Consider the following 15915-nt stretch of genomic DNA (forward strand, 5'->3'; position numbering starts at 1 on the left):
AACATAGGTACAATATTTGTATTAGATTTATGATATTAGGTGTGAAAATATGGGTTTGATAAATCTGTAAGGTATCAGTGTATTTTTTTTGCTGTTGATACTAACTCCTGTGAAAATGTCAATAGTCTGGAAAAATGAAACAAGTTAGAGCTTTCAGTGGTGCTAACAGAACAACAATATATTAGGTCAGTTTCATAATCAACAGTGGCACGTATACCCTTTCCTTTCCTTTACTATTTGCACCTCAGGTCAATAGCTGCAGTTAGCTTGCTGAATGGCAATGCATAACTACCGGAAGTTGACCCTGAGGCAACCGTGTTTGCACAGGCAAAATGCTCACTCTGCAACTACAGGAGAGGAGTACTCGAGATTCACTCCTCAGGCCTCTATGGTAGTCAAGCCCAGCAGCAAGGCTCAGAGAAGGAAACTCTGAAGGGACCCTAAGAGAAGCTGATGATGGCTGTTTCCATTTCTGTTACTGCCCCAGGAACAAAAAGTGAAAATCAAAGCAGGTAAAAGTTCACGAATGCAAAAAAATACAGTAAGCCAATAAATGTTTGGTCCAGAATTGTTAAAAATTATACAGTAATAACGTCATATGGATTTTAACTACTACTTGTCTCCCATGAACATCCAGACTTTCCCTTGTGACCGTATTTAAAAACTGGAAGCAACCACTTGCATATTCATGAACCTACCCCCATTTCTTCTCCAAAGATACTGACCAAACCCAGGGAACAGGACCATCTTTGAATCAAATCAGTTTTTCTTAGCTACTATCTGGAGCTCTGCTCAAATCATACAGCGGAGTCAACTGATGTCACACCATCACAAATAAAATCATCTCGTGACAGTAAGCCAAAAAGGCACCAACCCAATGCAAGAACAAACACTGGAAGTGGAAACCAACCACAGAGAAAGAATAAAAGGAGGAAGGAAGACAGAAAAATTGAAGAAACGAGTCATACTGTACTTACAACTTTCAGCCTGATAATCTGGCACAAACTGCTCATCATTGTCAGGGACCTGAGCTGGAGGAAAAATAAAAAATAAAAATTAAGAGGAAAAACTGCCAAGACATAAGGAATGTCAAATAAGATCTTATTTGTAAGAGCTTTTTAGACTGAGATAAAATGTTATTATTTGCAGATGGGCTTCTATTAAAAATGATATAGACAGCAATACCTGGGAGGGGAAATTGAAGCCATCGTTAATGTCAAATAGAAAACATGTATGTCAGAAATATAACTGTGGCAGTCCCTCTGAATTTCACCGGCCAGACAGAAAAGACACGTGCAGTGTTTCTTTTTGCAAGTAAAACGTATACTTTTGGAGTAAAAGGTATTTCAGCTCACCCACTGCCAGTGTGTAACCAGCCCCATTTAAAGTAACCATATAATTCTTTCAAATAATTTGCAATTATCACACACAGGAATGCATCTGCTTTACAGAAATGTCTGATTTTGGTATGTTCCATCTATAGCAAATTTGACTACCAGAATTAAAAATGTTTGCCCTAAATTTGGCCAAAGTAAGCAAAAATGTTTCTTAAATTATTGTCATGGATTTTCATCATATATTATATAATGTTATAATTCAATGATGATGGTTATATTAACATAAATAAACTCCATCTTTCCAGGCAAAGTATTTTCCTGCAACTATTTAGCATTGATTAAAAAGAATATCACTATTTCATCAGCCCTGATGTCAAACAACTTCCCTATTTTTGTTTTTTAGTAAGGGGAAAAAATTACTGAATAGCAAAGACTATATTCGGCAGCAATCAAAAGCCAAGTAAACTTTTTCACTTCTACAATATTTTTTATCATGGTTGATTTAGACATCAAAATAGCCTGTTCCAAATTGACAAAGACTATTAACAAAAACAAGTTTTCACATGCACACTCACACACATACAAACTCCATAAAATAGGAGTTAGGGTACCTTTAATTTGATAAAAATGTAATGAATTATCATCCCAATTAACTTTAGCTGTGATCTGATTAGCTAGTACTTTTTTATACTATTATCTAATACTGAGACTTTTTATCCAATCAAGTCATATTTAACAAATGTCAATTTTTTAAAAAATGTCTTTTTGTATGAGGGAATGTTTATTAAAATAATCAGTTTCAGTTGAAAAACTTTTGAGATTTGTAGTTCATAAATTAAGAAAAATTCTGCATAAGAAATTTATTTTAAAATTCTAATAAAAAAGGATTACAACATACATATAATTAAAGGTTCTTTTTACCAGCTTATTTAATAATATATTTAAAAACAATTATTTGGCTAAATAAAATTTATATTATTAAGAACAGAACCAATGATAATCTTGCCTATTATCAAAATTTATAGTCTGACATATATTTTCTAACAACTTTCTCTGTACACCAATAGTTAAGCTTATTAGAGGCAAATGTCATCCTCTGCCACAAAATGAAACCAAACAAATTAAGAACTTTTTCCAAATTATAACTGATACTTGTTTATTCACCCTATATTTGAATAAGTGTTTTCTCTTTGCATTCTACTAATATTTGATATCTAACTAACTAAACTCATGCAAAACTTCAAATCAGAGTTCTATGACTTGTTAGCTTGCTTGTGTAACATGATTTAATCTTTGTCCATTTTACTCATCAGTTTAATAGTGATAATAGAGATTTTCTGTGAGGATTAAGTGAAATAACCTAAAGAAAAGGCCAAAGAAGGCCAGATAATCAAGAAATGTTATTTTCTTGTCTCTACCACCCACCCATTTATTTTCCATTTCACAAACAAAATAATTACTTCAGTCATTACAATGCAAGTTTAATATCTTTACTTCTAATGAATTACATTGAATACAAAAAAAATAACAGCTACAATTTGCATATTAGCATTCTCCTATCTATAAAAATTATTCTTGCATTGCAGTAAGCTTGAGTTTTCCCACAGACTCATAATTCTAACTGGAGGAGTACCCTTTAAAATAAGTCTCCACACCAAAAAAATTACAAAAATGTTTCTAATAACTGTTTAATAAATAACAGCAGGTAGACAGAATCAAATCCTACATATTTTTTTCATTATATCCACATGTTTTGGTTTTCCTTCTAAATTAACAGTTACACAGACTTAACTATTAAGATGCAAAAATGATCAACCATAAGCAATTACTATTCTTTTAAAAGGCCAACATTTATAAGAACCTAATAAAAATGTAATACCCCTTTACAGGAATAGTTAAAAATAGCTGCTGAGTAACAAAAGTATATTTGTAACTGAATATGCTCCTCTGAATGTCCTAAAGGCCAGACTTTTTTTTTCCTTACTATCACGAGACAAAGTTACAACTCCATGATATATATTACTTCAGGAAAGGCATGAATATCTCCGATGGATGAGTGCTGTATGGTGGGACATGTTCCCAAAGAAAAGGCAAAACTTTAGGAGCAGAAAAAACTGGACGTTATACTTCAGAAAATAGCTCCATACTAGCAACTCGGAAAAAGAATAAAAATTGCTATTTCTTTTCTAACTCTTTAACATACTGAATAAATACTTCACACTTATGCTTGAACATATTACAGGATTTTAACAAAAAACATATGAGTCACATTTTTCACAGAAGCTAATCTTCAGAAACCGAATAGACCAAATGAAGCTACTTAAACAATAGACAAAGGCTGAAGTCTACCTCTAATATGAAGTTAAGAGTAGAAGAAAAGCAGTTAACAAAAAAAAACAAAAAAAAAAAAACACAAGTTGGATCTGGACAAGGAAAATATGACAAAGTATTGCCACACTCGTAGTATACATTTCCTCCCCCCCCCCTCAATTCACGGGACTTCTGTGAAACAGTGAACTAGAGCTGCCTAAAAATTTGTGACAAGCCATACCAACTCTAAGGTAGAAAATTAGCAATAGATGTCAATCTAAAATAATAATAATGTCCCTACACACACTACTACTACTAAAATATGCTTGGAAAATCACCTTTGAGGAATGAAAATGTTTCCCCACACTCCGTAATTAAAGAAGAAGGGGAAGAATATGAAAAGAGAAGGGGGAGGTATGTACCAAAAGACCAATAAAAAGCTTTCAAGAAGATTAAGCATATGGATTTTATTGGTAATAGCTGGAGTGACTCTATCAGATCATTGTACATTAATAGACAAGTTGCCATCAAGTCTCAGGACTTTGGCTTTAAAAGGAGAGGATCTGCACTCTCAGCTATTTGCTTTACCTCGATTATTATTCAAAGTTGTTTCTCTCTCTCTCTCTTCGCTACATAGCAACACGTATCATGATAAAGAAACTGATGAAAATAATCATGACCCATATGTCACAGAATCACTAACCCTCATGTCTAATTTTAATACACTTTCTTAACATTTCCTGGGGGTGGGCAATTTTTAAATAGTTTGCCTTTATTTTACGCATTATTTTAAACTTTCAAATCAAATACTATCATCACTTAAGGAAGAGCAGGCATGTAGTATGTTCCAAGTTTAACTGCAGGCAAAAACAAACAAACAAACAAACAAAAAACTACTTTCTTACAAACCAAATGCCTGTTGGGCTTTCTCTTAAAGCAAGGGAAAAAAGTGGAAAAATTACAAATGAAACAAATGTCAAGTATAAAAGGGGTTAATATTTAATTAAAACCAGTTCTATCCACTGTAACAATGACCTGGAGCCAAACAAGGCGGAAGATGTATGAGTCATTCTTTCTGCCCGTGAATGAGACAGCTGATCTCCTCAGCAATTCCTCCAGACAAGCAGGCAGAACTGGAGTTCTGCCTCCATTCACAAAAACACAGTCCAGCATGAGCCATGTGGCCCAACCACAATCTTTTCATGTCACACCCTTCTAGAGAGCTAACGCAAGTCAGCTTGAACTTGCAATATAAACACAATTTTATTGCTCTCTCTCAAACACAGTTCAGATACATTAAGATACACACTGAAAGAAATAACAAGTTTACAAAATGAAGTCCCTATATTTATTATATTTAACCCATCCTACTTCATAGAGTAACCTGTCACAGAAACTGAAATGTACAAAATAAAAAAGAAGGAATGAGGCAAAGAAAAAACGAAAGAATGGAAGGAAAGAGGAAAATCTTTAAAAAGTGCCTCATTCTTGGATGAAGGTTATACCATATTACTGTTGACTTTGTAGCATTTCACTTTGATCAAAGGGTTAAAAATAACTTTCTCTGAAGAAATTTTAATTTTAAGATAAAGTTAAACAAGAAAATCAAACTTCGCCTAGCGGTATTCTGTTTAATGCTAAAATAAAGCCTCAGGCCATGGAATAAAATAATCATGAGGCCACTAAGCCTGGTTTTATACCACATCCGCTTTTAACATTAAAACGACTGAACCAATGTATAAGCATTAATTAATGCAGAACTATAAACATATTTAAACAGATAAAAAAAGGGAGCTAATTCCCCATGACTGAAACATCTTTAATACTTGATAAAGACATTCCATATGTCCTAAAAGAAAGAAAACAGTAAGTTTTAGTTATCTTTAGTCTCCAATTAGCTTCAATTCCTAACTCTAAACTGAGCTGAAATGACTTAAAAACTGAAGGGTAGCTCAGAGCTATTGTTTCTAGCCAAATATTTTCTCTAGTGCTTTAGAGGTTTCATGATGCTGCTGCTGCTGATGATGATGATGATGATGATAATAATGATGATGATTTTAATTATGAGTTTATAATAGGTCAAATAGTATAAAGTTATATTATAAATTTCAAGAAACCAGACAGTTTTTGTAACTGAACTAGAAAAGCTTAGCAGTATTTCATAAACACTTATTACAGCCCTCTGGAAAAACTGTATTAATTTACAGTAAATCCAAATTCTATTCATAAAAACTATTTCTATTTTGCAAGTAGACCCTACATGAAAGATATTTATATAATTTCAATGAATATTTATAAATTAAATAATTACTTTACCTGCTATCCTTCAATTAAGTACAAAGGAGAAACCTTTCACATTTTAGAGAATTTCCTGGTACAATACAAAGATGGGTAGTAGCAACCCCTAAAATAAATAATTCTTACTCTCAATTCTAAGAAATAGTATAAACTTCTGTAATTTACTGCTTGAATTCTCAATTCCTTTTTTTATGTAAACCACATAAAAATATTGTTTTTAAAGCTTTTATTTCTTGTTGCATGCCATGAAAACAAAAAGCATGCAAGAGTACATCCAATTTGTATTTCTTTATAAAAAGTTACAGTATAATTTTTGGAAAACAAATCAGTACATTATGACTGTTAAATATTGTTAGATGATAATGCATATAACATTATGTAAGAAGCTTCATAATAAATGACTGAATACAAACAAGCATCTGCCACTGGCCTGAACTGAGGAGATATATTCTCTAATTTTAAAAATAGATACATTCCTACTTTTAAGTCAACTGTATTGTTAATTGAAGATTACATAAAAAGAAAAAAAAAAAGAAGAAAACGTCCTCATCTGCATGAGGAAAGGACCTTCAGTGTACAAAGTTTATTCTTGGAGATAAAATTGACTGAAGTGTGGTGGCAGCAGGAAACTTGACTTACTACAACATCATTGAAAAACACTTTACGGCCATGGCTGAGAATCACTGACTTTTTTCCTTCATATCCCTGTCAAAACGGAATCTAGACCAACAGCAAAATTAACGTGCCAAAGATGCTAGGTATTTACATTAGGTGCACATGAAATTTATTTTTTCTCCTTTGCTTATGTTAGTAGGTAAGCTTATATAACAAACTTTAGTAGAATGCAATCCTTTTAACACTCAGTTTACATCCTTCACCTTCTGCGCCCCAAACCCCTACAAGAGTCCATCTTACCTATTACTTTCTAGGACACCAATTCGCTGAGGCACCCCTTAAAACAGGTTGTTAAGAATAAAACATTACCATGATGTTGATAGGATTGATATCTGAACTCATTATTTCATGGGATCAAATAATTGAAATTGCCTTTCTGTCAGTTGCAATCTAATTTGAAAGCCAAAGAATCAATAGAGAATGGTATATAGTTACAATAACAATATAAAGTAGCTATTAGCAAAATTTAAAATAGGCACATTCTCTTTTGTTTTAACTGGTACTGTGTCACTGAAAGCATTACCTTTTCAATTTATTTTAGAATAAAATATAAATATTTTAAAATGTGGAAATACAATCTTTAAACTGCAGATGTTAGTATTTGGAAAATGATACTAATATACGGTTATAGTTTTCACAAATATATTTTTGACCTCTGGAAATGAACTTTTTGAGAGAACGGAGTTCTATTTTTAGAGGTAACTTCAGTGAATTAAAAAAAAAAAAAACAACGGGTTCCAACCCCACCCTCAAATAATTCTGCCTTATTCCAATTTCTCCTTAGACATAAAGTACATTTATTACTGCATAATGATCTCCTATGACTAATCCATATGTTGCACTTTGCATCTAATTTATAACATTCTTATAGGGAAAAACAAACATGCTAGGACATATCATCTCCCAAGTATTTAGGGACTTTGATCATTTTTTTAACATGATTTTTATATGATACAGGACAACTAACTTGACTCTCAGGTTCTATAAGATTTTTGGACCTGTTTAACTTCCCAGTAGGATTCTAACTCATGGGAGAAACTTGATTAATTGCCAGTGATCTTTATTAAAGGGGTCAAGATGCTTTAAAATTCCATGGTCAGTTTCTTGGCTACAAAGCATTATGAAAAGAAATATGTAAACGGTTCATATCAGCCAATTTGGCAATGTTTTAATTTCTGGATGTCCAGAGGGACATAAATGGAGAGATCCAACTACAAATAAACTAGTGTAATTTTGAGATCTCTCCTTAACTAATGTTGTTCAGGACACCAATAAGTCAAGTTAAAATGCTAATGCAAACATATTTATATATATAATTGCTAAAAATAAAAATATGCTGCCTATTAATATATAGTAAAAAAACTACTTCTCACTATTAATACTTTAAAAACCATATTAAATTTTTGCATAATCATGCTAGGATAAATTAATGTAACCTCTCTTGAAAATGTTAAAATTATTCTAAAATGCAATCATACCCATAGCTTGTAAAATAACAGTCCACCTTGGTATTCCATACAACAGTCTGAGGGTTAATTCCTGAACTTACTTAACCTCATTAATTATTCTCTCAGTAAAAGTCCATATTCCCCCAAATACATGAGTCAATTTTTCTAGGTTTATTTTAAATAAAGCTAATTTTTTAGATTTGATTTACAGGTATGTGAGTAACTATGAATAAGAATAGTCAGTACAGAGTTTTGAAAGATTAACTCAGATAAATTATTAAAATTTCTTATCCGAGTGACAAAGAAACAAAACAAGTTGAAAGTAAAAAACTGTACTGAAACTGATTATAAAATGGTAAGAGTCTGTCACAGATTCCACATTAAATTCCAAGAACAGAGTGGCTATGCACATTCAAAATCTGCCAGCAAGTGCACACTGACTTGGGCTCAATGAGACTTAAACATCTTAAAGAACAAATCAACTCTCCAGAGCAATTAAAATGGATGTTTTAAGTTATTTTAGATAAGCGAGTAAGTTCCCTCATAAGTGTAGTGGTCTCACAAGCCTCAACTTTGCAAACTAACAGAATAAAGTTAATACAGAGAAACTCTGTGCAATTTTTGTCTTGAAAAAGTTGCATTGAAATAGATGCCTTATGCTGCAAATAATAAGTAATCTATTGCAGTAAGTTTCATTTACAAAGACAAGCAAAATGACCTTTCAATATAACTCAAATTTTTAGTAATACTTACCTTTCATTAACATAAAACACAATCACCCTTTTGGAAGGGCTACCAGGAAAGCTATTAAACTTACAAAGATTTCAAAAGATTGCAAAAGCTCTTTGGAGAACTAGAATATCAACAAAACAAAGAAACTTATTTTACATGCTAACAGCAACTTGATCAACTGCTAGCAAGACCACTGATAAAACACAGCAGACAGCCCCAAATAGCAAGAGCTACACTTGGTTTCCACTTAAACAGACCCTCTCTCTTCCTGTAACCATCTTAAAAATCTGTTCCAAAAACTGCAGTTCCCCATATATCGTAAAACAGAATAAAAACAATTATACTCAGTGCTTTAATATCTATAATTTTCTGTTTCCCATCAAACACATGACAAAGTAAAATTAATATTTCACATTTATTAGGACAAGTCCAAAAGAAAAATTTCAAATTATAAACACCAACCTAAGTCCCTCAACATTAGGCATTTCTCAAATTGTATAAAGCTGTATTGAAGCAATATCTCATTGTTCCTATAAAGTTTACAAAATAAAAGGTACAATAGATTTTTAACACAGAATTCTATCAATAGAGCAATCAAAAATAAAAGTAATGCCTGTAAATGTCTCCTTGCTGTATTAAATAAATTCCAATGAAAGTAACATAACAGCAAAGGTCAATTTCAACAAACATCACATAACAGGAACAAATAGAAAAACATTTTAAAATTCCTCCAAGCCCCCAAACATTTACTTTAAAGCCATAGATTTCCTAAGTATTGGATACACACCTATCGTTCTATGTTGTGAACAAGGTGGAAAGAAGACACTTGCACTTAAATCTTGAAGCATCCCGTCCTGATGAACCCAGAGAAACTAATTTCTGCCATCAGAAAAGTCCTCCACCAGAACACCCAATAATGATATGCGCTGCTCTAAAGGAAACAGCGAGCCGAGTTCTGGCTAGGAGGTCTCTCGAGGTACAAGAATATAAACCTGATCAATTGCAATTAAAATCGGAACAGAGGCTTAGAACTTGAAGTCTTGGTGCATTAGTTCTTGCCCAAAGCAGATGTGATTGTGAGCTGGAAGCAATTTCTCCTGGTAATTTGTGATGACACTGGGTAGTACAGCCCCAGATTCCCCAAAGACAAACTCATCAGAGGCTCTAATGTATGCATGACACATGAGGTGGCTCTTTTAGAGCTCAATTAATTGGGCTGAACATTAAGACAGCAAGTTCAGGACTTTTTTTTCCCCCCTTCTAGAGTTGCTTTGCCCCTCCTTTTAAAGCAATTTTTTTTGCCTTACCTTCTGCAAGCCATGTTTCCTGTAATTGACTTAGATCTTGAAAGAGTTCTAAAAAACAAGTCAGAGACAAACAAAAGGTTTGCAAAACTTTAGGTTTCATTAAATGTACATGTTTGGCATAACATTTTGCCACATATCAATTTAATTTGGGGAAGGGGCCAATATAAAAAAAAAAACAACCCATAACTTATATAGCTCAATAATCTTGCTCATTTTTCAGTATTATTTTGCAGGTTACTAAGCAATATTTTTTTAGGGAATTCTTTCAGTCAACTAAATAATAAAGTCAAAATCTCTTCTGTCCCCCTCACCCCTTTTAACAAATAGCTTAATAAGTAAGCTCAGGGACATCAAACACAATACAATGGGGTTTTTTTAAAGCTCAGGTCAAGGTATGTCCACAGAACCTTTCTTAAATATATTCAACTCTTATAAAATAGTAGGAAAAAATTAGAAAGACTGAAAAACAGTTATATCTTCTGAAATTGACATAAAAGATATAACAATACATGGCATAATTCTCAAAGTAATGTATGTTTTCAGTTTCAATGCATCAAAGATAGAAGGAAAAACTTTTAAATACAAATTTCTAGAGGAAAATATCTATATTAAAAGGTTTACAAAAGTCAAAGAATAATAATTCCCTGGCACCTGTTTATTACTGAGTCTCAACTTTTGTGTTTTGACATAATGGGAAGGGAGATATGTCCTATAATATGAAGATGTGAAGAAGTTTCAGAATCTCATGGATAGGGCCAAATGAACTTTGATAATTCAATCTAGTGCATTAATTTTATTACTAATGCTCTCATATGGCTGAAATAATTTATAATATATTGACTTCCTACAAACTGTTCATAAAAAGAATCTGTAACCAGGTTTTCCAAATAAGTAAATTATAATTATTAATTAGCTCTTAATTGTAAATGAGTGAACACTTTAAGATCTATCAAACAAGATTTTATGTCCTCACCGGGAAATCGTCAAAATCATCCTCCAAAAGTTTGATAATTGTGTATGGTTTTCGAATAAAGGAAGGAAAATCAAATAATCATTTACACTGTTTAACTTCTAATAAAGAAAAAATTAAGCAGTGTACATAGTTGCTTAATTTGTCCCACTGGGTTGGGTATTTTTAAATTATTACCTCAGTATATGGGAATACTTATAATGCCATATGGACAGGGTATTTAAACAAAAAAGAAGGATGTCACTGTAACTTTTTCTTTCCTTCTTTCATTAGTTTGTGACAGGGCCATAAAATATCCACCAGTGCAAACTGTCACATTGTGCTCATTGCTCCAAGAGTCTTAGTTAAATACAGTAATTTGAATGTTTATTATTTTTAAGCTAAGATTGCTCCTCTTCTCTGTGGGGTGGAAAACATAGGCAAAGAGGGGGGCGCTCAGCCCCAAATCAAACCTCACCTTCTGAATCATGAGCCAGATCTCTGTTAATGAATTTTCTTTTCCTGACATTTGTTGGTTTCTCGTTACAATTTCTCCCACGCTGATTCTACAAAGGGAAAGATAAAATCCTTTAAAAGAATGTAAGCCTCAAAAGTCACACACACACACACAAAACACATGCATACATACGTCTACAGGATCCTCTCTCTAAATATAAAAATCAAAGTCCACAGTATCAATTCTAATTTTCATTTTCTGCATTCATTTCAAAGGGAAAGCTTGTGCTGAGAATTTAACAACCAGGAAGAGCTGTTTCCCAGTGCCGATCCTAACATACTACTTATTAGTCATATATTCATAGTTATCTCAGCATCAAAACAAGCAATTACACTTTAAGTCGATTTTACGCTGGATCAAAGCTAGGTTAAAATATAATAAATTTATTCTGATACTCCCCACTCAAAAAAAAAAAAAAGATAGAAGAGTGGTAAAATGAAAAATATAAGAGAAAACGCGAGGGGGGGGGGACAATAACACTACATGTAAACAAGAGGTGTCAGCATTTCTCTCAACTTCATTCTTTTCAATGTGGCAGACAAACCCAGCCAAAAACTTTGAGAGCAGCAGCTGCTGCTGCGCTCCAGCTCCTCCTCCACTCATCTTGGGCCCTTTAATCAGAAAAAGGGGTCTTAAAAACAAAACTATGCCTTATCCAAATCACTGAAAGGTAAGCTCATTTTGAAGGCTGGGCTTCTAGAAGCAGAGTCGCCCTACAGTGGCAACAAAGCAGATAAAGTATCTGCAATCCCAACCTCCTTACCCCCTCCCATCTCCTGCCCCCCCACCCCCCCTCAGTCAAGTTTATAAACAGCAACTCTCGAACTGATCACTCACATTGGTGACCATGTAAGGCACTTGCTGGTCATAAAATCCATCCATTCTGCTGCTCTTCGCAAATCTCAGCCCAGTGGTTTATATTTTGAGCATTTAGCTGGAGATTTCCTCGGAATCTGGACTTCTATCAACCTAGAGGGGAACAAGATGGCTTTTAAGCTAAAAAAAAAATCATGAATGAAGCTTTTTAATTTGCATAGCTAATTACCCTCCAACTGTCCCATTCACAAAAATAACCCTCCCTTCACCGCCTCTTTCACCTGGATCCAAAGAGAGCCAATAGAGTTCACAATTTACATATTTCGGCAGTAGCAAAAATCCGAACTAGAGGCAATGTATTTATTTACACTCTCGATGCTTCCCTGCGCGGTTGGTGTACCCCAGGCAGCTCTGATTCGCAAACGTGTGCAAAACTAGCAATGGCGATCAACGAGACTTGCTTTGCACCTAACGGGACTAAAGAGACGGAGACACCTCTTTCATAAGGATAGTTTTTGCAACCCACAACCATGCAGTTATCTGGAGAGACATAAAAAGTTGTTGGAAAGACCCACCTGAAGGCCACGCTAGGCGAACTGCTGCAAAAAATTCCCTCCAAATTTAATAAAAACATTAATTATTGCCCAGCACTTCCCCCTTGGAAGCCGAAAGCGCCTCTGACAGAGCTCAATTCAGTGGTTTTTCCTCTACTTCTCCTCCAGGGGCCTCCAATCCAAACTGATGGATCACTGCCTCCCATTGGCTCCGCGTCTCTTTCACAAGATCAGATTTCGGGCTGTCAATCAGGCGGCTTGCTGCCCCTGCTCCCGGATCTCCCTTGCCCCTTTGCCCAAGCGGGTGCTCGGAGGGCTGGCGCAGGGTCCACAGGCTGGAAACGCCTTAAAAGAAACGGGCTGCATTCCTAACCCGCTGCTTATTGTTAAGGCGCCCGGGGACACTGAAGCCATGTGTACTGAATCGCCAGTTCTCCTTACTTGTACGTTTGGTCCATTCTTGGGCCGATTTCCTGAAGCACATTTGTTCAGTTCAGATATATACTCTGAGGCATGATCCGCTAAGCCGGTGCCTCCGTGCCCCCCTCCCCCCGCAAGAACGCCAGCGCCCAACCCCCACTTTTACCCTGATAAGGAGCCCACCTAGCTCAATAGTTTCGCTTCTACTAAGTTGTTGGCCCAAGTTCTCCTGCCTTTTTATTATTAGTAGTAGTATTTTTAATACCCACCACCATCATTCAGGTTTATCAAAAACATTCTTTAAATAGCCTTCCTCAAATAAGATCCAAATCATTCACGGGACAATAAAGACTATGGGGGAAACACCTGGGAAAAGCAGAGAAATAGCTTGTTAGGAAGGGTTACGTTGGGAGGGAGAACTGGAAAGACTACGGAGCAATCTAGGTGAGAAATATAAAAATCAAATTTCTCCCACGTGTACACTGGTACAAGGTGCTTCCAGTCCACTGTGAAGGTGGGGAGGAGCAGGCAGGAGATGGGCTGGCTCGGATATCCTAGGGACATGCACATTTCCTGAGCTTTTGTTATGTATACAGGGAGACGGAGGGTGTCACTTACTGTACTGGATGCTTTCACTTCCTCTTCTGCTTTTACACAGCCACAGCCCAGAGTTGGGGGGTGAGCGGCCAGAGGGCTTGGATTTCAAGGACAATGAGAAGGGCGTTAAAAAGTGAGGGCTGCAACTCTGAAACCACTTACTTGCCCTGACCCTCCTGTGGGGCTTGGAGCTGTAGAGTCACTTAAGAAGCTGCGGCCCAAGAGAGCACGGGAGGCCGCGGGGATGGGACTAGACTACGAGTAGTGCTGAAATTCACTTGTGATCCGGGTGGCAACCAGAGCTACAGACCAAAGGAAGTTTTCGGCAGCTGTTCCGCTCGTTGAGAAACACGCTTCAGTTCTCAATTTCTATTTGAAACTTTCCTTCCTTAAATGGACCTATATGGAGACGCATTAAAATGGAGTGTGAGTGAACAAGATTCCAAAGGAACAAGAAAAAGAAAAATCTATGTCAAGACATTTTTTTTTAATTTTAGAAAAACATTACTGGAGACACACCCAATAATCGTGGACAGCATGGACACACAGTGTGCATTCCCTGAAACGAGTAAATCAATCAGAGTAGCTGGAACTAATGCACACCTATAAGCATTTGGAGCGGGAACTGCACTTTAACCCCAGGCAGGGAGGGTTTCCGGGCTCAGCCTGGGCCTCGAGTCTGGGATAGTGAGGCTCTTGGCTATTTTCTGAGGGTGCAATCAAATGGGGAGCCACTAGTATGGGTATCCCGCCGCCCAGCACTCCGGGGATAACCCAGCCTCTGTAATCTGAGCAACAGTTTCCAAAGACCTCTGCAGCTGGAGCCTGACAAGGTATCCAGGGTAACCGGGAAGGGGAGGAGTTTCAGTGTAGCCCCCCCCAACACCCCACCGTGAGGTTCTTGCCGCAGCCAATAACATACCGTATGTTTCCAGCCCATTGTTGTTTATTGCTGACCCCGCAGCGCTCCGCTAGGAGATTGGCCGCTTTAGGGATAAGGGCGGAGCCTCTCCCGCCCCTGCAGCCACCTTTCAGCTCCATTCACAAAATTCCGGACTCTCTTTGGTCACGTGGTTGGGGGCGTGGCGGGGCAGGGGAAATGACATAACAAAGGCCCAAGTTTTCCAAACCACAAAACTTTTTTTTCTGCCTTGCAACCTCCTCTATGTCCTGTCCCAGAATGAATAACAGAAGATGAGAAAAAGGAGCCTTAGGTCTGGGAGCAACGCGGAAGGGGTGGGCGTGGGGGGAGAGGTTGAAATTAAAAGAAGGCTCACAAGGGGATGATTCCAGGTTGCACTGCAAACGAGAAAAACTGCTAAAGATGAAAGGAAGAGAATTAAGGAGAGTGGGGAAAAAGCCTTAAGGACAGACTAGTAACTTTTGTTTCATGCTTCTTCAAGTCATTGCTTTTGAAAGTGCAAACCACTCTATTTTTTCTTATTAACGTTCTGTAATTTTCGTTTCTACCTTTGATTTATCGCACAGGTTCGTGTTAACTTTTCAAAGCTTCTTTTAAAATAGTGCAGGTTCGCTGGCTGACAGTTTTAGTTTCCATTTCCCAAATCCACACTCACACACAGGCCCTCAGAGCAGGCTGGCAAACAGCAGAGGCGCACTAATCCTTCCATTTTACTAGTCTTGCATGGGCTCCATATTCCCCTTTGGATTCTTTTAATGAAATCAGCATTTAACTATTTGCTATAAATAGTAATAGAAAGTTATTTTATATCATAAGCAGACAGCCAGTCTTGCTACAGCTCAGTTTTGTTGAAACAACATGAAATTTTGAGATAAATGTGCCTCTCTAGCACCAAGCCTCTCTCTTCCACTATCTCTTCTGTTTGTTCTCTTTCAATCATTCTTGTGCTGCGATAGTTAGTGAGACACTATCTTGTAATTTATCTTCTGTACTTGGCACTGGAAAAAACCAATACACCGAGTGGCTAAAGACG

The 15915-nt window shown here is 36.1% G+C and overlaps 1 protein-coding gene across 10 annotated transcripts in view; it reads right to left on the minus strand.

Moving 5' to 3' along the window:
- ETV1 (ETS variant transcription factor 1) overlaps positions 1-14999 on the minus strand; it is a 98232-nt gene extending 83233 nt beyond the window's left edge. For 2 of the 10 annotated variants that reach the window (XM_066238828.1, XM_066238820.1), the window contains exons 1-5: positions 12965-13114; positions 12411-12542; positions 11535-11622; positions 10108-10155; positions 978-1031 (exon numbers count right to left, since the gene is read on the minus strand). In XM_066238828.1, the coding sequence (XP_066094925.1) occupies positions 978-1031; positions 10108-10155; positions 11535-11622; positions 12411-12455 (235 nt within the window). In that variant the 5' untranslated portion in view covers positions 12456-12542; positions 12965-13114. The other 8 variants (XM_066238822.1, XM_066238821.1, XM_066238825.1 and 5 more) reach the window with 8 other exon arrangements.
- Between the last annotated feature and the right edge of the window lie 916 nt (positions 15000-15915).

This window comes from Saccopteryx bilineata, chromosome 7 (genome assembly GCF_036850765.1).
Source record: "Saccopteryx bilineata isolate mSacBil1 chromosome 7, mSacBil1_pri_phased_curated, whole genome shotgun sequence".
Lineage (NCBI taxonomy): Eukaryota > Metazoa > Chordata > Mammalia > Chiroptera > Emballonuridae > Saccopteryx > Saccopteryx bilineata.